This window comes from Capricornis sumatraensis, chromosome 2 (assembly GCF_032405125.1).
Source record: "Capricornis sumatraensis isolate serow.1 chromosome 2, serow.2, whole genome shotgun sequence".
In the NCBI taxonomy this organism is placed as follows: Eukaryota; Metazoa; Chordata; class Mammalia; order Artiodactyla; family Bovidae; genus Capricornis; species Capricornis sumatraensis.
Window position 1 is genome coordinate 108,999,678 of NC_091070.1, and position 23,076 is coordinate 109,022,753.

At 47.5% G+C, this 23,076-nt stretch overlaps 1 protein-coding gene across 3 annotated transcripts in view; it reads left to right on the forward strand.

Moving 5' to 3' along the window:
- OLFML2B (olfactomedin like 2B) overlaps nucleotides 1–8,050 on the forward strand; it is a 47,824-nt gene extending 39,774 nt beyond the window's left edge. For all 3 annotated transcript variants that reach the window (XM_068963734.1, XM_068963735.1, XM_068963736.1), the window contains exons 7-8: nucleotides 6,373–6,549; nucleotides 7,066–8,050. In XM_068963734.1, the coding sequence (XP_068819835.1) occupies nucleotides 6,373–6,549; nucleotides 7,066–7,667 (779 nt within the window). In that variant the 3' untranslated portion in view covers nucleotides 7,668–8,050. The remainder of the gene's footprint in view (nucleotides 1–6,372; nucleotides 6,550–7,065) is intronic.
- The last annotated feature ends 15,026 nt before the right edge of the window (nucleotides 8,051–23,076 follow it).

The following is a 23,076-nucleotide window of genomic DNA, read 5'->3' on the forward strand; positions in this document are numbered from 1 at the left end:
AATGCACCCGCAAGATGTCTTGTCAGACTTAAACTCGAATGCCTTAGGTCAGCTGCTCTTCCAGTCCACCCGTCTCTGTTGTTACTCATCCTCTTATACTCAGCCTGCTTCACCCATTTCCATCGCACCTGGGCCCTAGAGGCGTTTGAGTTTGAGAACTCTGATTGAGGGGAGATGGCAAGAAGTGATGGCATTGAAGGGGGGCTGATGTACTGGGATAGGACCTAGGGCTTCCTGCAGCAGTTGGTGATGGTGAGTTAAGGGTTTAAGCAGAAAAGCAGCTCAGGACTTCTGGGGGCAGGCGGTGGATGGGTTAGAAGGGATTAGAGATGAGCCATAGAATCCAGTGTAACTGGAGTGATCCCGGCGAGGGACAGTGAGGTCTAAGCTAAGCACAGAGGTGGAGTGGAAGAGCTGAGAAGTGAAGAGGTGGGAGACGGAGGCCAACGGGGCCATGCGTGGAGGAGAGGTGGACAGCAGGGAGAACCAAGAGTCCCAGCTTGGAGAATGGTGCGCCGTGCCTTTCTCCCGGACAGGAAGTGTAGGAGGAGCGGGCTGTGAACTGAAGCAAATGAATTCCTTTTTGAATCCATTAAGTTTGAGGAATCAGGAGGGCACTCAGGAGGGAAGGGTCTCCTAAGGGGGTGGCCACCTGGCGCTCAGAAACAAAGTCTGGGCTGAGTGACAGCCAAGTGTGCCCAGGGAGCGCAGGAAGAGGAAGAGGAGGGGCTGAAACTGGGGCTCCGAGAGGTGACATCTGAAAGGTGGGCAGACGAGAGAACCAGCCAAAGACAGCCTGACCTGGGCGGCGAGTGGGAACCAGGAGAGACGGGCAGGAAAACCGAGTGTGTGCGGGGGGGCGGGTGCACAAGACAGGCTTGGCTAGGATGAAAGGGCCAGAGCCCCAGTGGACACTGCTCACTGCGCAAGCGTTAAGGCAGCCGTCGGGGAGGGGCAGAGGAGTGTGTCAGGGCTGCTCCACCCTGCAGGGGAGGCCTGCCACGTGACAGCCGCAGCTGGGAGCCCTAGAGGGCGGAGGGGGCCTCTTGTGTGCTGACTTTTTGTTAGATGGCAAGATTGAGCAGCTTGATGTGCTGAGAGGAAAAGCCCCATCAGACCCTGGGAACCTTTTTTTTGTTGTTAACCTATAAACATTTTAGAAGATAATACATATAATAGATAAGGCAAGATGTCCTTTAGCTTCAAAGAAACGCACTCAAATGGCCTTCTGTATCCTCGGACCATAGTTGGTTGAATCTGAGGACGAGGAACTCTGACATATGGAAGCTGCGCTGTATTCATTGTACTGAGACATTTTGCATGATGGTCTTGAGTCTCTGCAAATTTTATTATCCATCAGGACTCCTGGAACCAATCCCCCACAGATATCAGGGGGAAGCTATTTCAAATATAACCGGAGCTTAAGGAAAAAACAGGACGAGATGGTTGGCTAGCATCATCGACTCAGTGGACATGAATTTGAGCAGACTCTAGGAGACAGTGAAGGACAGGGAAGACTGCTGTACTGTCCATCAGGTTGCAAAGAGCTGAACATAATTTAGCAACAGCAAAGGGTAAAACACTAGAGAATGAGTTTGGGACATATAGGTTGATTTCACGGTCCTGTCTCTATCCTCTATTCCTAGTTCATAGATGGTATGTTACATGTGAGGGCTACCCCATCTGCAAATAAAGAAATTTAGAAAGCACTATCATAGAAATGTTTCTGGCCCATAGAAACATTTTCCCTCCAAGTTATTTTTGTTGTTATTGTTTTGTTTTAGTCAAGTAGGGCTAGAACTTCTACATTTTACTTAAGTTGTTGAAGGGACAAATAAAAAATCTTTTCACCGGAGAAGGTGAAATTAATAAAAATGGTAGGTATTTACCATAGTTAACTTCTATAAAGAAGGAACCCTCTCTGTGCATAAATCTCCTTTGCAGGAGGTTTAATCATCTAACACATTTGGTTCAGCTAGAGCAAAATCATTCATTTCCTCTCAAGTGGCGGTTTTAATTCTAATAGCAACATTTTTATACATTATATACATGCTCTCCTGAAAGAGAATTATCATATCTTCAAGTACTCCAAGTGACCACATCACTTGGGCAACCACTTACGGAAGAGAGAGATCAAAAGATTATTTTAAAAATGAAGCATGCTAATTTATCATATCAAATTTGTCATGACTTCATAGCATTTTAGGCAGGAGGAAGGCCTATTATATATGCTGTCTGCCATCTTTTTTTAAAAATTAAATTTAATTATTTTATTTTTTTTTTTGGAGGCTAATTACTTTACAATATTGTATTGGTTTTGCCATACATTGACATGGATCCGCCACGGGTGTACATGTGTTCCCCATCTTGCACCCTCTCCCTCCCCATCCCATCCCCAGAGCCTGGGAATCTTTGAAGTAGGGCCAGCTGTCTCCCAGGACCACTGACGATGAGATGAGTTAGCACATAGAGACAGCTTAGGAAATGTTCCCTGTCACCATACTTTGGGGGAGAACTTCTGAGCTGCAGGCAGAAGCATTCTCTTTTCTCCACAGTGCCTTTGAACTCTCTCCCTTCTTTCTCTCATTACCCTTGAAAAGGAATAAACACACGGCTTCTTCTCTCCAGGGCTGACAGTTTGCTGCCAAGGGTGCGGGCATCGTAACAGCCCCAGACTCTGACCGTAGTGATGGGCCTGGGCCTCGTGGCTTGCCGGCCCCCCTTGGACCTGTCTCCACAGGCTCCCAGGCCACGCACACCCATCACTCTGTTTCTGCCTGTGCTGCACCCGACTGTGTGTTGCTGGCATTTGCTCTGTCTGAGGGCATATGGTGATACATCCTGAGGTCCTGGGTGTCCCTTCTTCCTACAGAAATAAAGATGCTTGACTCCAGAAGCAGACTCCATCTGTTTTAGTTTCCTATGCCTCCTGTAACAAATTACCACAAACTTAATGGCTTAAACAATAGAAATTTATTCTCGAATGTTCTGGAGGCTAGAAGGCTGAAATGAGTCTTTCAGGGCTAAAATCAAGCTGTCAGGAGACTGGTTGTTTCCTGAGGCTCCAAGGGATGGTCCAGTCTTTGCTTTTTCTAGTCTCAGGTGGCTGCCCGCACTCCTTGGCTTGGGGCCTCCTCATCATCCTTCTTTTGCTTCCATCTTCAGGTTGCTGCCTCTTCCGCAGTCAAATCTCCCTCTGCCTCCCTACTATGAGGATACTTATGACTGTGATTAGGACCCCTCTGAATAACACAGGCTAGTCTCCCCCGTCCCCTGGCCTCCCTCCATCACAGCATCCCTGATGTAATCACGTTGGCAAACTCTCTTTTGCCATATATAGTCCCGTTCACAGGTTCCAGGATTAAGAGTTGGATACCTTTGGAAGACAATACTCAGCTTGCCATACCATCATCAGAGTGCATTCTCCAAGTGTGCTCATGATGTAGGGAGGGCATATATTTTGTTTGTTTTTCTGTGGAAGAAATGAAAGCTCTGTAACACAGCCCTCAGGGTTCTGTAACATAGCCCTCGGGGGTGTGTAGCAGGACCAAGAGCAATGCCAGACCTCTGGCTGCAAATCGGTGGGAGGGCACGTTCTCTAACTTCACATTAAGGCCCTATCACCGCAGAGCCTTAGTGCTGAGACAGAACCCTGTAGGGGTTTGGAAGCTGCCTGGGGCAATGCAGTGCATTGAAGCTTAGACGAGTCCCAGTTTCCAAGAGCTCATCTGCAGTTTCCGCATCTGGGCAGGAAGGTGGCATAGCCATAGAGCCCCTGACAGAAACTCCTGGCCTCTCCCAGCCACTTGCGAGGCTCTGGGTATTGGCCGGGGTCTGCCTGTGATGCAGAGAGTTGGGTCCTCACTGGGCTTTTCCAGGGGAAGCGGGCAAGTAAAAATGCCCCTCTCTGGGCATGGCACGCTAGCGCTCACCTTAGTTCTGAGGAAGCACAGCTTCTCCGCTGGCAGCCAGGGTCCCACTCAGCGCCAGGGAATGAGATATTTTCCATCAGAACTCTGCTGCCCAGGCCCAGCCAGATTCTTCTGTTTTATTGTCTTGAGCAGATGAGCTCAGTTGTGGGGGAATGAGGCTTTGGCTGGTAGGCTCTGTTGTTTGTCTTACAGAGACCAAAACCATCCCCTCTCTGTCAGACCAGGACCTAATAAACCCCACACAGAGATGCCTGAACCCTGCCAATTGCACCCAACTGTGCGGCCTGCCTGGGAAACAATGTTTATCCTGCTTTCAGACGCCCGGCTGCCCCAGGCGCGGGGCCAAGGGCACAGCGCCTGCCCCGTCCTGCCAGCTCAGACCACTAATGGGGGAGCAGGAGGGATGGAACAGATTGGAACAGTTTGGAAACAGGGGTGGCCTGGAGTTGAGAGGGCCCTGAATCTGCTCTTTGGTCCCGTGTGGGTGTCAGGGGCAGATCCCGCTCATCGCTGCTGCCCATCTGTGAGCCAGTGTGATGGGGAGGGGGTGCTCTGCTGGTCCCAGCTGCCAGGAGGAAGAGTGTGAAGGCAAAGTGTTAGCTGCTCATTCATGTCCGACTCTCTGTGACCCCATGGACTGTAGCCCAGCAGGTTTCTCTGTCCATGGAATTCTCCTGATAAGAATACTGGAGTGCATAGCCATTCCCTTCTCCAGGGGATCTCCCTGACCCAGGGATCGAACCCAAGTCTTCTACATTGTAGGCGGATTCTTATCATCTAAGTCACCAGAGAGGAGGAGGAAGTTGTAAAAGCTGGGTTAATCAGCTCCTCCCACATCCCTCTCTTCCCATCTCCTTCATAACCCGTTAGTGCAGAGACAAAAAGAGCAAAAAGACATGCTCTCAGTAAGTGGTCACGTTATTTTAGTATCATTCGGGGCCATGTTCAATATAATAATACTGCATAGTAAGCATGCAGGCAGGCTTTCGATTTGATTTAGAACCCAGCATGTCTATGGTGCTTCGCAGCTGGCACAGTGGTAGAGAATCCGCCTGCCAATGCAGGAGATGCAAGAGATGGGGTTGTGATCCCTTGGGCAGGAAGATCCCCTGGAGGAGGAAACAGCAACCCACTCCAGTATTCTTGCCTGGAGAATCCCATGGACAGAGGGGCCTGGCGGGCTACAGTCTGTGGGATCATAAAGAGTCGAACACGACTGAGCAACTGAGCACACACACACACACACGTGATTCTAGTGGCCTTTGAGGACTTCTCAGGGGGTCACTCAGGAGGGCATGGCAGAGTGCCTGTCCTGCTAAAGCAGACCTGACCTTTGAAGGAGGCTCCTACAGCCCGGAACAAGCTCGTTATGTGGGAACTCGGTCCCAGGCCTCTCCAATTCCCAGAATGGGGTCCAGGCACCCTGCTCACAGGGGCGTAGGCTTGAGGACAGCTCTCTCGGGCCCAGCAGGTGGGCCTCAGGGACTTGGCGCCCACTGCACAGGCAGGCCTGCTCTCTGCTGCTTGTCTGGGCCGACCACCTTGGGCCACCCCGTGGCTGGGAAGCTCTGTGCTCCTGGTCTGGCAGGGTCCCCTCCTCTGGCCAGCTTTCTCGTGCTGCCGTGTATTCACCCAGGTTTCAGAGCAGCTGCCCAGGGCCCACAGCCTGTAGACACTGTGCTCTGAGGAGCAAGGACACAAAAGGGACAGCCACTCCTCCCCCTGGGGTTCATGCTTGAGGTGGGGATGGGCATTGAATCCGGACAGAGATGCACAAGCATTGTCAAAAGAGAAGGGGACCTGTCCCATAAGAGAGGTGCATTCACGATACTGTGGGAGCAGGATCCATCCAGCGGGGGATAGAATGGTTTTTCAGATGGAGAAAGTGGTGTCAGAAAAGCACATGGGAGCTTAGATCCCTGAGGGATGAGTTTGTAGGACTGAGAAGAGGTCAGCAGGAGCAAAGCGTGGTGGCATGAATGTGGCCCAGGATGGTGGCAGTAGACGGCTTCGTAAGAGTAGACTACAGGATAAAGAGGCAGCTTCCCTGGTGGTGCTAGTGGCAAAGAGCCTGGCTGCCAATGCAGGAGACAGATGAGATGCAGGTTCGATCCCTGGGTCGGGAAAATCTCTTGGTGTCAGAGATGGCACCCGACTCCAGTATCCTTGCCCGAAGAATCCCATGGACAGAGGAGCCTGGTGGGCTACAGCCCACGGGGTCCCAAAGAGTCGGACACAATTGAGTGGCTGAGCACACCTCGGATAGGTGAGACGAACAGCAGGGGAGGGTGCTGAGCAAACATCTGGTGGTGGGTTGGTTACCCAGGACTGTAGAAGCCTGTGGAGGGGTTCAGACTCCAGGACGGGCAGCCTGCAAGGGTCCTAGGGGTGGGGCATTCTTTGATCAGCCTAACCCCTCCATCCCCCTCTCCCCCATCAGGAAGGTGCAAGGACACCCTCTCCACCATCACAGGGCCGATTACACAGAACACGTATGGGCGGAATGAGGGGGCCTGGATGAAGGACCCCTTGGCCAAAGATGAGCGGATTTACGTAACCAACTATTACTATGGCAACACCCTGGTAGAGTTCCGGAACCTGGAGAACTTCAAACAAGGTATGCGCTACAGGTCCAGCTCAAGGGAGGGTCTTCCTTCCCCGCTGTCCTCTGTTTTAAACATGACCAGATCACCCGAGGTGGAGACAGTGGGTAAGAAGGGCAAAACCTTCTTCTGATGGTAAAAGGCACTTCTAGCAACAGGATGTCCCTCTTCCATACCCCCTTTCATCTTCCAGCCCCTGAGACATGGGATAACCTGAAGTCCGGTCCAGAAGACAGCAGTGATACATCTTCCCTTTCCCGTGGCCCTTGACTGTTTACAAACCATGTTCGTGTATGTTAGCATCTGGATCCTTGTAGTAGCTCAATGAGGGGAGCGGGAATTGTCATTTATAAATGACAGATGAGGGTGCCTCACACAAGTAGGAAGTGGCAGAGCCAAGACACAAACCCAGGGCTCCAGACCCCAAGCCCATGGCGCATCCCCTCCCTTTGGGATGCCCCCCCGCCCTCCCCGCCTGGCGGCTGTCACCACCATCGCCCTGAAGCCTCCCGCCTTCTCACTGCCCACAGGTCGCTGGAGCAATTCCTACAAGCTCCCCTACAGCTGGATTGGCACGGGCCACGTGGTGTACAACGGTGCCTTCTACTACAACCGGGCCTTCACCCGCAACATCATCAAGTACGACCTGAAGCAGCGCTACGTGGCCGCCTGGGCCATGCTCCACGACGTAGCCTATGAGGAGGCCACGCCCTGGCGGTGGCAGGGCCACTCGGACGTGGACTTTGCTGTGGACGAGAATGGGCTGTGGCTCATCTACCCGGCCCTGGACGACGAGGGCTTCAGCCAGGAGGTCATCGTGCTGAGCAAGCTCAATGCCGTGGACCTGAGCACGCAGAAGGAGACCACGTGGCGCACGGGGCTCCGGAGGAACCTCTACGGCAACTGCTTTGTCATCTGCGGGGTGCTGTACGCGGTGGACAGCCACAACCAGCGCAACGCCAACATCTCCTACGCCTTCGACACCCACACCAACACCCAGATCGTTCCCAGGCTGCTGTTTGAGAATGAGTACTCCTACACCACCCAGATAGACTACAACCCCAAGGACCGCCTGCTCTATGCCTGGGACAACGGCCACCAGGTCACCTATCACGTCATCTTTGCCTACTGACACCCCTGTCCCCACAAGCAGAAGTGCAGAGGGGCTACTGGCACCTTGTGTGTGTTTGTGTGTGTTTGTGTGTGTGTGTGTGTGTGTGTGTGCATGTGTTGTTTAAAAAATATATATTATTTTGTATAATATTGCAAATGTAAAATGACAATTTGGGTCTATTTTTTTCTATGTGGATTGTAGATCAATCCGTTCTTGTATGTGCTGGTCTCACCCTCCATGGTTTATATTTTTGTGCAAATCAACTTCTCCTTTTGACCAGTAACCACCTTCCTTCAAACCCTCAACCCCCTCCAGCTTCCTGATCTCCATCTGAGAAGGTTTCGTCATCAGGGTCTTGTAGGCAGATGGCACCAGGAGCAGGAGAGAAGGAGGCAAGAAAGAAGTGCTAAGCGGCGGGAAATTTTTTTTATGTATTGGAGAAGTTTTTGAAGGAAAAAAAAAAAACCATAAAAAATGCTTTTTTAAAAAATAAAGAAGAAATTAAAAATCACCCCAAATGCGTTTTTGTTTAGCACGGCTATGTCTGACAGGATTATACGCCTCCCCCAGAAGGAGATGAGTCTGTGTCTCACAGAACCATCCTCATGCTGAGCTGCTCCCAGGCAGCTCCTCTCCCTCCTAATTGTGGGGCTCCGTTGGGGGGCCGGGGGTGGGATTTGGAATGAGCTGACCCCTACGGCACTTGCTCTGTGGCACTGACCCCTCCCTGGCTCTTCCACCGTCACACCAGCTTCCTTGATCTGTTCGGCTTTTTCTCTAGTCATCACCCAAGATGTAGGGACCTGTTCAGTCCTTCGTCTCCCTCCACGTGGTCTGGTGGTTGGCACCATTGAAAATATAAAGCTGAGTGTGACCTTCGCCCTGTACTTCTTAAGAAGCTTACAAACAATCAATTTCCCCCTTCCCCACAGTCCTCTCCTCTGCCCATCCTGAACATCCACATTGAACCAGCCTTCCTTCCCAGCTTCCCCAGTAGGGGAAGGGCCTTCTTCTGAAACAAGGCCCCTGAGGGGCCTGGGTGGACCTGCCATCCCTCCCCGTGCATGTGTCTAAGAGCCTGCTGCCCACAAGCACGCCCTTCCTCCACGTGACACAAATCGGGACGGAAGCCTGGGCAGAGACAAGCCCACTGACAACCGGATGCTGGCCGAGGTGATCACGGAGCAGGTCGGCTTCAGTGTCAGCGCCGCCTGGTCCTCCAAAGCCCTCTATGCCATCCCCGCCAGCCCCAGCCACCCACCCCAGACCGTGCTGGGTAGCCGTTCCCAGACACCATCAAAGGGGTGGGAGCCACAGGCCTTGGGACCAGCACCCCAGGCAGTTACAGAGACAGAGTGCTCGAGTGTTTCCCTTTCCATGGAGCCTGGGGGGCCTGGCTGTAACTCTTGTTGGTCCTGGCCGTGGAGGGACATCTTTCTCCTGAGGTTGCGGGTGGTAGGCAGAACCCAAGAGTGATGTGGGAAGACAGTCAGGTCACCACACTGTGCCCACGCTGCACCATCTCTATCTCCACCCCCACAGAGGGAGCAGCGCTGCCTGCTGAGTCCTCATGCACAGACACCTCCCCTTCCCCACCCGCAGTCATCCCCTGCGGCCTATACCTCTTGGCACAGTGGGTGGCTTCCACCCCCACCCCGCTAGCAGCTTCCTCCACTTAGACCATTCTAAATAAGGAAAATCCAAATGGCTTCACTTTGTCTTGCGGCTGTTTCAGTCAAATTCTCCGGAACAGATGCTAGTGCCTATCAGGCTTGGAGGCAGCAGCAGGGCTTACAAGCTGGTATGTCTGGGGTTCAAAAAGACTTTGATGGACGATAATGGGGGTAGAGTTGCCCACGCCCAGAGGCCTTGCCCAGCTAGAGGAGAGAGAAGCATTGCCTACCTAGACTCTGGCCCTTCTGTCAGGCCCCGGTTGGAAACTGTAGCAGAGTCAGCATAAGCCCCAGGTTGGGCTGCTCTGAGGGAATGGGGTACGCCCCCAGGAGAGTCGCTGGTGGGGAGCTCACATCTTATGGAAATGTTCATCTATCTATCCAGCCAGCCATCCACCACCCCGCACACACACCCATCCATCTATGTAAAGTGATACATTTACAGTTGCCAGACTTCCCGGGTGGCTCAGTGGTAAAGAATCTGCCTGCCAACGCAGGAGATGTAGGAGATGCAGGTTTGATCCCTGGGTCAGGAAGATGCCCTGGAGGAGGAAATGGCAACCCACTCCAGTACTCTTGCCTGGAAAATCCTATGGACAGAGGAGCCTGGCAGGCTACAGTCCATGGGGTCGCAAGAATCAGACACGACTTAGCATGTACACATGTATACCAGACTTCCAGACTTCCAGACACTCAGCCCTCCTGGGACCTCGCTGCTGGGTGGCCCAGAGGCCCGTGCTGGTTGTGTGCCCCCTTCCTCTCTGTGCCTGAACCACAGCCTAGGCACTTTGCTTTATTCAGATGATGCCAGGACCTCCCAATCTGCCCACTCCTCAGGTCTCTGCATCAACCTCCTGAGGGTTGGGCTGCCCTGCCATGTCGAGAAAGGAAGGTCTCAGACTTCAAGTTTCCAGGGCAGACTGGCCTTCAGGGGTAAGCCTTAGGAACAAGCAATGGGGATCAGTAGGATGTGGGCAGGGACCAGGAAGGGCCCCAGCTGCTATGGAAAATAATTTGTTCTGGGAGGCCTGGCTCAAAGGTGCAGGTGTAGGGGTCCTAGGACATTAGCCATGTGCCCTGAAAAGCCAGAACCTGGGCTGAGGAGCCGAGAGGCAGGAGCGGCAGAGCAAGGGCCAGGCAGCTGTATCACCTATGCCAAAGGAGTAAGCGTCCACGGCCTGGATCCTCGGGCTCTGGACAGGGCTGGTCAGCAGGTAAGAAGGCAGCTGCCCACCTCCTCGGTGACTCTGGGATCAGGCTCCCACGTGGACACTCATGTGGCTCCTTACCCGAGCATCAGTTTTCCTGCCCTGGCTCCTCTGAGCTCCTCCCACCCCTCTGTCAGTCATCAGGGAGCTCTCCCTGCTGGGAGCGCCAGGGGCCATGAGAAACAGCCCCAGGGATGCCAGCTGCAGCCTGTCTGGGCGATCTACTTGCCTCACTCAGGCCAGGTGAGGATCTGCTCCCCAGGTACCTCCCACACACTGGAAGGAGGAAGCAGCAGAAGGGGGGACCTCAGGCCTGAAGCTGGGTGGTCGGAAACAGTTCCCCTGAGCACATCCAGGTCTTCTCCGAGCAGCTTTCTCATCATGGGACTGAGTTTCAGAAACATGAAGAATTAGAGAATGAGTTTTTCAGAAAGTTGAAGAGGCAGACAAATAGCCAGGTAGGTACCAACCCTCCTGGCCTTTCCCTCATCTGCGAAATGAAGGGGGATCGTCCAGCTCCCAGATTTGCCAAGTCTTCTCTGAGCTTTATAACCCCTCACCTAACCTGGGGCATTTTTTAAAAATTTATTTTTAATTGGAGGATAATTGCTTTACAACGTCCAGCTGGTTTCTACTGCTCAACAGCGCGAATCCGCCGTAGGTATACGTATGTCCCCGCCCTCTTGGACCTCCCTTCCACCCAGCCCGTCCTCCCGCCCACCCCTCTAGGTTGTCACAGAGCACCAGGTTGACAGCAGCTTTCCACGAGCTATCTATTTTGCATATGGTAACATATGTCTCAATTCGCCCCACCCCCTCTGCTCCCTACCCTCACTGTTTCCACAAGTCTGTTCTGTCTCTAGTCCTGCCCTGCAAATAGGTTCATCAGTGCAATTTTTCTAGATTCCATACATATGCATTAATATATGATACTTGTTTTTCTTTTTCTGACTTACTTCTCTCTGTATAATAGGCACTAAGTTGATCCACTTCTGTTCAACTGACACATTCATCCCTTTTATGGCTGAGTAATATTCCATTGTATATATGTACCACAACTTCTTTATCCATTCATCTGTCAGTGGTCATCTAGGTTGATTCCATGTTGTGGCTATTATAAATAAAGCTGCAATGAACATGTGGATACATGCGTGTTTTTTTGAATTATTAACCTGGGCATTTTAATTGCTTGATACTAATAGGAAAATAGATTTACTTTTGTTTTCCTATTAAAGTATTTTCCAACAGTATCATTTTCAAAAGTGGAGAAAAATTGGACTAACAATTTATACATTATTTTTGCATTTTACATGTATCCATTCAACGAGAGAAGAAGGCGATGGCACCCCACTCCAATACTCTTGCCTGGAATATCCCATGGGTGGAGGAGCATGGGATTGCTACAAGTTGGACACGACTGAGCGACTTCCCTTTCACTTTTCACTTTCATGCATTGGAGAAGGAAATGGCAACCCACTCCTGTGTTCTTGCCTGGAGAATCCCAGGGACGGGGGAGCCTTGCGGGCTGCCGTCTATGAGGTCGCACAGAGTCGGACACAACTGAAGCGACTTATCAGCATTCAACAAATATTCATGGAGCCCCCACTGGGGAACCTGAGTGACCAAGACAAAGTCCCTGAGCTCAGGAATCTTATATTCTGAAGCGGGGGAGAGAAAAGGAATGTATTGATGCGTGTTATGATGGGTGGCAAAAATAGAGCAGGAAAAGAATATAGAGAAACACAGGAGGAAGAGAGGGAGTGGCTTCTTGTGTAGGCAGGTCAGAGAAAGCCTCTGCGATATGGGGACATTTGGACAGAAGCAGAAGGTGGCAGGACTGAGCACGCAGACCTCTAGAGGCTGACAGCAGGGCCGGGACCAGCCAACGCCCTGTAGCAGCCCCGCTCAGCAGCATCAGCCCAGAGCAGTGAGCCTCCAGGCTCTGGGTGTGGCTGCCGAGGCCCCCACAGCCAACCCAGCCCCCGGGCAACGAGCACATGTATTCTGTGGCCGCGTGATGCGCTCACACGCCTGGACACAACCGGGTGATGGCATGCAGCCCTGTTTTGCGCTATCACCAAGGGAGGGCTTCCTGGTGGGTAAGTGGTAAAGAATCCGCCTTTCAATGCAGGAGACATGAGTTTGATCCCTGGGGTGGGAAGGTTCCCTGGAGAAGGAGATGGCAACCCTTTCCAGGAACCTGGCCTGGGAAATCCCATGGATGGAAGAGCCTGGCAGGCTACAGTCCTTGGGATCACAAAGACTCGGATACAACTTAGAGACTAAACAATAACAACAAATCACCAAGGGAATAGGGATGTCTGCTGCAGGAGACTCTCCAAGACCTCGGTCTCAGTTCTGATTCCCCAACTTGGCATTCACATGGCCTCAGAAAAGGAGGACACACAGCCTGTAAGGAGGATAGATTCATGGAAGATTAGAACAAGGCAGTGCAAGTAGAAGCAAGTGGAAAACACTAGCCAAAGTCCTCATTTAAATGTCTTGAGCCAGCTTCTCCTCTTGACTTCCCTGATGGTCTCCTGGTCTCTGGGATATAAGTTTAAGGCTCCTTTCTTAATTTTGCCGCCCCTCCAAGATACTTTCCTTCCACCTGAGGCACTTTTGGGAGACAATGGATGTTTGTGGACAAATATCTGCTCTGCTTTGTTCTGGCTGTGTGATCTTGGAAAAAACACTGAACTTCTCTGAGCCCTCAGTAAGGGGTCTGTCTTTTATTGGCTATTTGGGGATGTAATGAAATAACACCCAAAGCACAAGGCAAAAACAGCACACAATAGCTTTTATTGTGACTTTATTGTGCTTTTATTGGGACTGACAATTTTCAGCCAGAAAAATACATAGGAAAGTATAATGAACCCCCATAGCCCCAACATCAAGAATATAATAATTATCAATATTTCATTATATTTGCTTCAACTTAAAAAAAATTTGCCTAAAATATTTCAAGAACATCATAAAATTTTACCCAAACTTACTTCAGTAGGCATATTTTGAAAGAAGGACATTTTCCTACATAACCTCAATGTAACAAGGTTAACAATAATTTCATAAAATCAGTAAAACCAGCTCTCATTCAATTTCCCTAGTTGTGTCAACAATGTCTTGTACATTTGGACCTCTGAATCAGATCACTCAGTGGCACAGGAGCGGTGGTTTCGATGGTGCAGGAGCGGAGGTACCCCACGTCCAAGGTAAGAGAAACCCAAGTAAGACGGTAGGCTCTGAGACAGGACATCAGAGGGCAGATGGACTGAAGCCACAATCACAAACAACTAGCCAATCTGATCACATGGACCACAGCCTTGTCTAACTCAATGAAACTAAGCCATACCGTGTGGGGCCACCCAAGACAGATGGGTCATGGTGGAGAGGTCTGACAGAATGTGGTCCACTGGAGAAGGGAATGGCAAACCACTTCAGTATTCTTGCCTTGAGAGCCCAATGAACAGTATGAAAAGGCAAAAAGATAGGACATTGAAAGATGAACTCCCCAGGTCGGTAGGTGCCCAATATGCTACTGGAGAGAAAAATGAAGGGATGGAGCCAAAGCAAAAATAACACCCAGTTGTGGATGTGACTGGTGATAGAAGCAAGGTCCAATGCTGTAAAGAGCAATATTGCATAGGAACTTGGAATGTTAGGTCCATGAATCAAGGCAAATTGGAAGTGGTCAAACAGGAGATGGCAAGAGTGAACATCAACATTCTAGGAATCAGCGAACTAAAATGGACTGGAATGGGTGAATTTAACTCAGATGACCATTACACCTACTACTGAAGGCAGGAATCCCTCAGAAGAAATGGAGTAGCCATCAGAGTCAACAAAAGAGTCCAAAATGCAGTACTTGGATGCAGTCTCAAAAACGACAGAATGATCTCTGTTTGTTTCCAAGGCAAACCATTCAATATCACGGTAATCCAAGGCTATGCCCGACCAGTAATGCTGAAGAAGCTGAAGTTGAACGGTTCTATGAAGACCTACAAGACCTTTTGAACTAACACCCCCCCAAAAAATGTCCTTTTCATTATAGGGGACTGGAATACAAAAGTAGGAAGTCAAGAAACACCTGGAGTAACAGGCAAATTTGGCCTTGGAGTACAAAATGAAGTAGGGCAAAAGGCATAAGAGAGTTCTGCCAAGAGAATGCACTGGTCATAGAAAACACCCTCTTCCAACAACACAAGAGAAGACTCTACACATGGACATCACCAGATGGTCAACACCAAAATCAGATTGATTATATTCTTTGCAGCCAAAGATGGAGAAGCTCAATAGAGGCAGCAAAAAGAAGACTGGGAGCTGACTCTGGCTCAGATCATAACTCCTTATTGTCATTGAAGAAAGTGGGGAAAACCACTAGACCATTCAGGTATGACCTAAATCAAATCCCTTATGATTATACAGTGAAAGTGAGAAATAGATTTAAGGGTCTAGGTCTGATAGACCGAGTGCCTGATGAACAATGGACTGAGGTTCGTGACATTGTACAGGAGACAGGGATCAAGACCATCCCCAAGAAAAAGAAATACAAAAAAGCAAAATGGCTGTCTGAGGAGGCCTTACAAATAGCTGTGAAAAGAAAGGAAATGAAAAGCAAAGTAGAAAAGGAAAGATATACCCATTTCAATGCAGAGTTCCAAAGAATAGCAAGGAGAGACAAGAAAGCTTTCCTTAGTGATAGGCAAAGAAATAGAGGAAAAAAATAAAATGGGAAAGACTAGAGATCTCTTCAAGAAAATTAGAGATACCAAGGGAATATTTCATGCAAAGATGTGCTCGATAAAGGACAGAAATGGTATGGACGTAACAGAAGCAGAAGATATTAAGAAGAGGTGGCAAGAATACACAGAAGAACTGTACAAAAATGATCTTCACAACCCAGATAATCACGATGGTGTGATCACTCACCTAGAGCCAGACATCCTGGAATGTGAAGTCAAGTGGGCCTTAGGAAGCATCACTACGAACAAAGCTAGTGGAGGTGATGGAATTCCAGTAGAGCTACTTTAAATCCTGAAAGATGATGCTGTGAAAGTGCTGCATTCAATATGCCAGCAAATATGGAAAACTCAGCAGTGGCCACAGGACTGGAGAAGGTCAGTTTTCATTCCAATCCCAAAGAAAGGCAATGCCAAAGAATGCTCAAACTACCACACAATGGCTTGGCACTCATCTCACACGCTAGTAAAGTAATGCTCAAAATTCTCCAAGCCAGGCTTCAGCAATATGTGAACCGTGAACTTCCAGATGTTCAAAGTGGTTTTAGAAAAGGCAGAGGAACCAGAGATCAAATTGCCAACATCTGCTGGATCATTGAAATAGCAAGAGAGTTCCAGAAAAACATCTATTTCTGCTTTATTGACTAGGCCAAAGCCTTTGACTATGTGGATCACAATAAACTGTGAAAAATTCTGAAAGAGATGGGAATACCAGACCACCTGACCTGCCTCTTGAGAAATCTGTATGCAGGTCAGGAAGCAACAGTTAGAACTGGACATGGAACAACAGACTGGTTCCAAATAGGAAAAGGAGTACGTCAAGGCTGTATATTGTCACCCTGCTTATTTAACTTATATGCAGAGTACATCATGAGAAACGCTGGTCTGGAAGAAGCACAGCTGGAATCAAGATTGCCAGGAAAAATATCAATAACCTCACTTATGCACCAGATGACACCACCCTTCTGGCAGAAAGTGAAGAGGAACTAAAAAGCCTCTTGATGAAAGTGAAAGAGGAGAGTGAAAAAGTTGGCTTAAAGCTCAACATTCAGAAAACTAAGATCATGGTATCTGGTCCCATCTCTTCATGGGAAATAGATGGGGAAACAGTGGAAACAGTGTCAGACTTTGTTTTTTTGGGGGGCTCCAAAATCACTGCAGATGGTGATTGCAGCCATGAAAGTAAAAGACGCTTACTCCTTGGAAGGAAAGTTATGACCAACCTAGATAGTATATTCAAAAGCAGAGACATTACTTTGCCAACAAAGGTCCGTCTAGTCAAGGCTATGGTTTTTCCCGTAGTCATGTATGGATGTGAGAGTTGGACTGTGAAGAAAGCTGAGTGCCAAAGAATTGATGCTTTTGAACTGTGGTGTTGGAGAAGACTCTTGAGAGTCCCTTGGACTGCAAAGAGATCCAACCAGTCCATTCTGAAGGAGATCAGCCCTGGGTGTTCTTTGGAGGGAATGATGCTGAAGCTGAAGCTCCAGTCAGTACTTTGGCCACCTCATGTGAAGAGTTGACTCATTGGAAAAGACCCTAATGCTGGGAGGGATTGAGGGCAGGAGGAAAAGGGAATGACAGAGAATGAGATGGCTGGATGGCATCACCGACTCGATGGATGTGAGTTTGAGTGGTGGACAGGGAGGCCTGGTGTGCTGCGATTCATGGGGTCGCAAAGAGTCAGACACGACTGAGCTACTGAACTGAAACTGAAGAGTTACGAAAAAGTTGCAAAGTTAGTACAGAGAGTTCCCAAATACTCTTCACTCAGTTTCCCTAATATTAATATCTTATGTAATCATAGAAAACCAATATCGCTATGTTACCATTAACTGAGGTCCAGTTAGATCTTTTAGCCTAGAATAGTTTCTTCCTGTTCTGTCCTCTTTCTTTCATGCCTGATTTGCTGAGAAAAATCATGTTGGGTTTTTGCAGAACATCACTTTCTGACCTTATCTGATTGCTTCCTTCAGGTATCATTTAATTTATTCCTCTCTTCCTTCTTTTTCCTTTAAATGGACGTTAGCTCTGAAGGCTTGATTAGGTTCGGGTTCACCTTTTTTGGCAAGAAAACTGCATGCTGATGTTGTGAACTTGGTGCTTAGTATTTTCCGTATTTTCCCTAGTACTTCCTCTGCCTCCTCCAGCCTCACCACCCCTAGCGTATTGCAAATGCCCCATACCAGCTCTATTGGCCTCTCTCCCACAGATCTATCAAGCCCACACTGACAGATGAATCTTACTTTGATAATGTCCTTGTAACTGTCAAGTCGAACAGGGTGCTTCAGGGCTGTAATCATCAAGCATCTTTATTTTTCCTACCAATGCCCCTGCATTTGGGGGACGAACAATCCTGTATTTGCAGGGGGTGAGGGGAGTGAGCATTGTCTTTTCTTGCTCCCATATGAAAACCTGGGCAGGTCCTTTGACTTCTCTGGGAACACTTAGGTAATAAAAAGTCCTATGGTCACCTTAAACAAACACAGGTTCAGTTTTAATCAACATGTTGGACTCCACTTCAGGTAGCTGCTTCAGTCTGTTGGAGACCAGAATCCTGCTCTTGGGGAGGGGGTCATCAACTCCCCCAGGTGGCTAACTGGTCCAGAGTTGAACAGGAGAGAGAGAGGGGAACAAACAGGGCAGGGAAGTTATGACCTGGCTGGTAAAGACATGGTGGTCCAGCTCTCTTGGGAGGCACTTAAAATTCTCTCTCTCAGGCACTTTTGTGGGTCCTTTGAAGAGCCTCCTCCTCCTTTGATAGGGACGTCTTGTCGTCTTCTCTTCATAAGGATTTGAAGCATCTTTATTCTGGCTGGTCGTCCACCCTTTCCCCAGCCCCTAGGATTCTAGTGATCCTTCCAGTGGCATTCTGCTGAAACCTCTGTCCCTCTAAAATGGCCACCTAGATCAAACTTAAGATGACCCCATGTATAGCTACACCTGATCCATAGAAAATTTTCACTTGTTATTTATTCTGACCAAGCCTGGGAGTGCAGGTTGGCCTCCAAATAAGTAATCTTTGCTGTACTGAAAAGTAGTAGCTAGCTAGCCCATCTTTCCTCTCTAGGTCTCCCAGGTGGGAATCAGTCACTGGTCCAAACTACAAGGAACATAGATTAAGTGTCCCAGCTGGTCCATTTCAAGCTCTCTTCCCTTAGCCTTAAGGGGAAATGCAGGCACTCCCTGCTCCAGGAGGAAGGGCAGACCTCGGAAAAGCTCTCTCCAAGGGAATTCTCTTCATTCTCTTTAAAAAATACAACTCAGCTTTTTTAAAAAAAAATAGTCTTAAGGTGGGTGAAGAGTTTAAGTCTTTACCCTGTTCCAGGATACCTCCCTGGCGAATACAGAATGCAGTCTTACCCCTCCTTTGCAATGAGAGATGTAGTGTCTCCTGGAAACGCTCACTTTCACTTCCTATAATACTTCTCAGGTTCCTTCCTCCTACTAGGTTGGTGAAACAGTAATTGCAGTTTCAGACCATGAATTTTAAATCATTATAACTAGGCTCAAACACAGCTTTATTAATCAAAAATAGGATCGATTACAATCAACACATTTTTGCCAACGAGAAACAAGTTTGTTCCTGTAGCATAAAAATCTGTGCTTCGGGATTTGACAAATTCCTGGAAAGCATTTTTTGCCTCCTGCTGGTTGTGGGAGCATTTTCCCTGCAACAAGTTATAGAGATGCTTGAAGAAGTGGTAGTTGGCAAAGGTTAGGTGAATACTGCTGATGGGGCAAAACTTTGCAGCCCAATTCATTCAACTTTTGAAGTGCTGGTTGCGCAACATGCAGTTGGGCATTGTCCTGGAGAAGAATTAGGCCCATTCTGTTGACCGATACTGACTGCAGGCGTTGGAATTTTCATCTCATCTCATCAATTTGCCGAGCAAACCTCAGATGTAATGGTTTTGCTGGGATTCCAGAAAGCTGTAGTGGATCAGACTGGCAACAAAAAACACTAACCATGACATTTTTTTTTTTGGTGCAGGTTTGACTTTGAGAAGTATTTTGGAGCTTCTTCTCGGTCCAACCATTGAGCTGGTTGTCACCAGTTGTTGTATACAACCCACTTTTTCTCCTGTGTCGCAATCCAACTGAGAAATGGTTCATTGTTGTTGCACAGAATGAGACAAGACATTCCAAAAAGACAAGACTTTTGATTTCCAGTCAGCTCATGAGGCACCTACTTACTGATCTTTTTCACCTTTCCAATTTGCTTCAAGTGCCAAACAGCTGTAGAATGGTCAACGGTGAGTTCTTGGGGGACTTCTTGTGTAGTTGTAAGATTAGCTTCTATGATCCTCTCAATTGGCTGTTGTCAACTTCCAACGGCCAACCACTGTGTTCTTCATCTTCAAGGCTCTCAACTCCCTGCCTTTTATTGCATTCATCTGTGAAGAGGTATCATCTACTCAGTGACGTATTCCTCCCCTGTAAGGCAGAGGCTATTTCCTATTCATCTGGGACTCTGCACTGCACTAAACAGAGTCTGGCTCATAATGCTTATTCACTAGGGATCCACCAAATGAGTAATAAATGAACGACGAATTCATTTTTGCTGCACAAAATTCAAGGCCAAATTAGTGACTTCACAAACAGGAACCTGACCAGAGTCACAGGCTTCCCTGCAGTGTACATTCAAGGAGTTATTTTTCTTAAAGCTGTCCTGCCCACAGCCTCCTAATACAATGCTCAGCAGACCAGATGGCATGCATGTGGCTGTGCTGAAGTTTAGGGAAGTGAAAACTCAAGGAGGGCAGACTTCTGGACACCCTTAGAGCGGATCCTTCTGGAACCACCAGTCTTCACCATCCCTGAGCCCAGAACATGTCCAGCTCATCCCACACTGTCAAGCCTCAGTGACAATGATGGATTGCTTTCCTTATTTTTAACTAAGAGACACAGAATTATGCTGTTTCTCAACAAGTTGTACAGCTAACAAGAAATATGGCTATCTGGAGCTCTACTGAGCAAAGGTGAGTCTCTGAAGGCTTGATCCTGAGTAGGTTGGTGAGGACCTCTGCCCTCTTGATCACAGAGCTTCCCCTGGCTATCTACACACACGCAAGCCTCGAGAACATCCTCCCTACCTCCTCCACTAACTGCTGACTTTCTCAATCTCCCCGCTGCCCCAGTCTTGCGAAATCACAAATGGACAACAATAAAAGGCCTTGGATTGTCATTTTCAGAGAAGGCAACTCAGGATAATATTTTCTTTTTTATTTTTAACTGGAGCATGGTTGATTTACCATGTTTGTTAGTTTTAGGTGTACAGCATAGTGACTCAGTATTTTTGCAGATTATGTTCCATTATACGTTGTTACAAGATAATGAGTATAATTCCTTGTGCTAGAGAGTGTATCCTTATTGCTTATTTATTTTATGCATAGTAGTTTGTTAACCCCTAATTTGTCTTTCTCCCTCTCCCGCCCTCTTTGGTAGCCACAAGTTTGTTTTCTGTGTGAGTCTGTTTCTGGTTTGCACATAGATTCAGTTTATTACCTTTTGGATCCACATATCATTGATATTATATTGCATTTGTTTTTTTTCAGACTTACTTCACTAGGCATAATATTCTCTAAGTCAATCAACATTACCACAAAGACAATATTTCATTCTGTCATTCTACTTTATGGCATTTCCAATGGGTGAAATATCCTTTTCCATATCCTCACTTTCATTTCAGTTCAGTTCAGTCACTCAGTTGTGTCTGACTCTTTGCACCCCCATAGACTGCAACACGCCAGGCTTCCCTGTCCATCACCAACTCCCGGAGCTTGCTCAAACTCATATCTGTCGAGTAGGTGACACCATCCAACCATCTCATCCTCTGTCGTCCCCTTCTCCTCCTGCCTTCAATATTTCCCAGCATCAGTGTCTTTTCTAAGGAGTCAGTTCTTCGCCTCAGGTGGCCAGAATATTGGAGCTTCAGCTCCAGCATCAGTCTTTCCAATGAATATTCAAGACTGATTTCCTTTAGGACTGACTGGTTTGATCTCCTTGCAATCCAAGGGACTCTCAAGAATCTTCTCCAACACCACAGTTCAAAAGCATCAAGTCTTCGGCGCTCAGCTTTCTTTATGTAAGAAAAGAAAAATGCTGCTCTCTTCTCTTCTTTTCTCAGCTATTGGTAAGGCCTCCTCAGACAACCATTTTGCCTTTCTGAATTTCTTTTTCTTGGGGATGGTTTTGATCATCACCTCCTGTATAATGTCATGAACCTCCGTCCATAGTTTTTCAAGCACTCTGTTTATCAGATCTAATCCCTTGAATCTATTTGTCACTTCCACTGTTTAATCATAAGGGATTTGATTTAGATCATACCTGAATGCTCTAATGGTCTTCCTGACTTTCTTCAATTTAAGTCTGAATTTTGCAATAAGGACTTCATGATCTGAGCCCCAGTTAGCTCCTGGTCTTATTTTTGCTGACTGTATAGAGCCTCTCCATCTCTGGCTGCAAAGAATATAATCAATTTGATTTTGGTAATGACCATCTGCTGATGTCCATGTGTAGAATCGACTCTTGTGTGTTGGAAGAGGGTGTTTGCTATGACCACTGCATTCTCTTGGCAAAACTCTGTTAGCCTTTGTCCTGCTTCATTTTGTACTGCAAGGCCAAACTTGCCTGTTGCTCCAGGTGTTTCTTGACTTCCTACTTTGGCGTTCCAGTCCCCTATGATGAAAAGGACATCTTTTTTTTTTTTTTTTTTTGGTGTTAGTTCTAGAAGTTCTTGTAGGTCTTCATAGCACTCTGTTCAGCTTCTTTGGCATTAGTGGTTGGAGTATAGACTTGGATTACTGTGATGTTGAATGGTTTGCCTTGGAAACGAACAGAGATCATTCTGTCATTTTTGAGACTGCACCCAAGTACTGCATTTCAGACTTGTTGACTATGATGGCTACTCCATTTCTTCTAAGGAATTCTTGCCCACAGTAGTAGATATTAATGGTCATCTGAGGTAAACACCCATTCTAGTCCATTTTAGTTCACTGATTCCTAAAATGTCAATGTTCACTCTTGCCATCTCCTATTTGACCACATCCAATTTACCTTGATTCATGGACCTAACATTCCAGGTTCCTATGCAATATTGCTCTTTACAGCATCCTCACTTTAAGTCTGTATATATATATCTTTCACCCTAAAGTGAGTCTCTTGTAGGCAGCTATTGAAGTCTTGTTTTTTATCCAATCAACCACTTTCACCTTTTGATTAGAGCATTTAGTCCATGACATTTAATTGTCAATAGATATATACTTATTACCATTTTATTCCTTGTTTTTCAGATGTTTTTGTCATTTTTTTTTGTTTTGTTTTCTCTGTTGTGGTCTAATGGTTTTGTTTTGTAGTATGTTTAAGTTCCTTTCTTTTGTTTTTTTGTGAATCTATTGCATGTTTTTGATTTGTGGTTACCCTGGAGTTCAAGTATATTGACCCATAACTGTATCTACTTGATTTAAATTGATAATCATACACAAGTTCAAACACATTCTAAAAGATCTATATTTTTATACTCCCCTCCCCCACATTTTGTGATTTATATGTCCTATTTTACATCTTCATTCCTATAGTTACAATTACTTTTATAATTTTTAAAAATTTACATACAGGCTTAAATGATTATCCATCGGTTTATATATTTGTCTTTCCTATTGTGATTTTCCCATACCAAAGATTCTTGCTTTTTTTTCTGTGTAGTAAAGACCTTTTAATATTTCTCTCAGGGTAGGTTTAAGTATTGCTGAATTCTTTTAGTTTTTGCTTATCTGAGAAATTCTTCACCTCTCCCCACTATTCT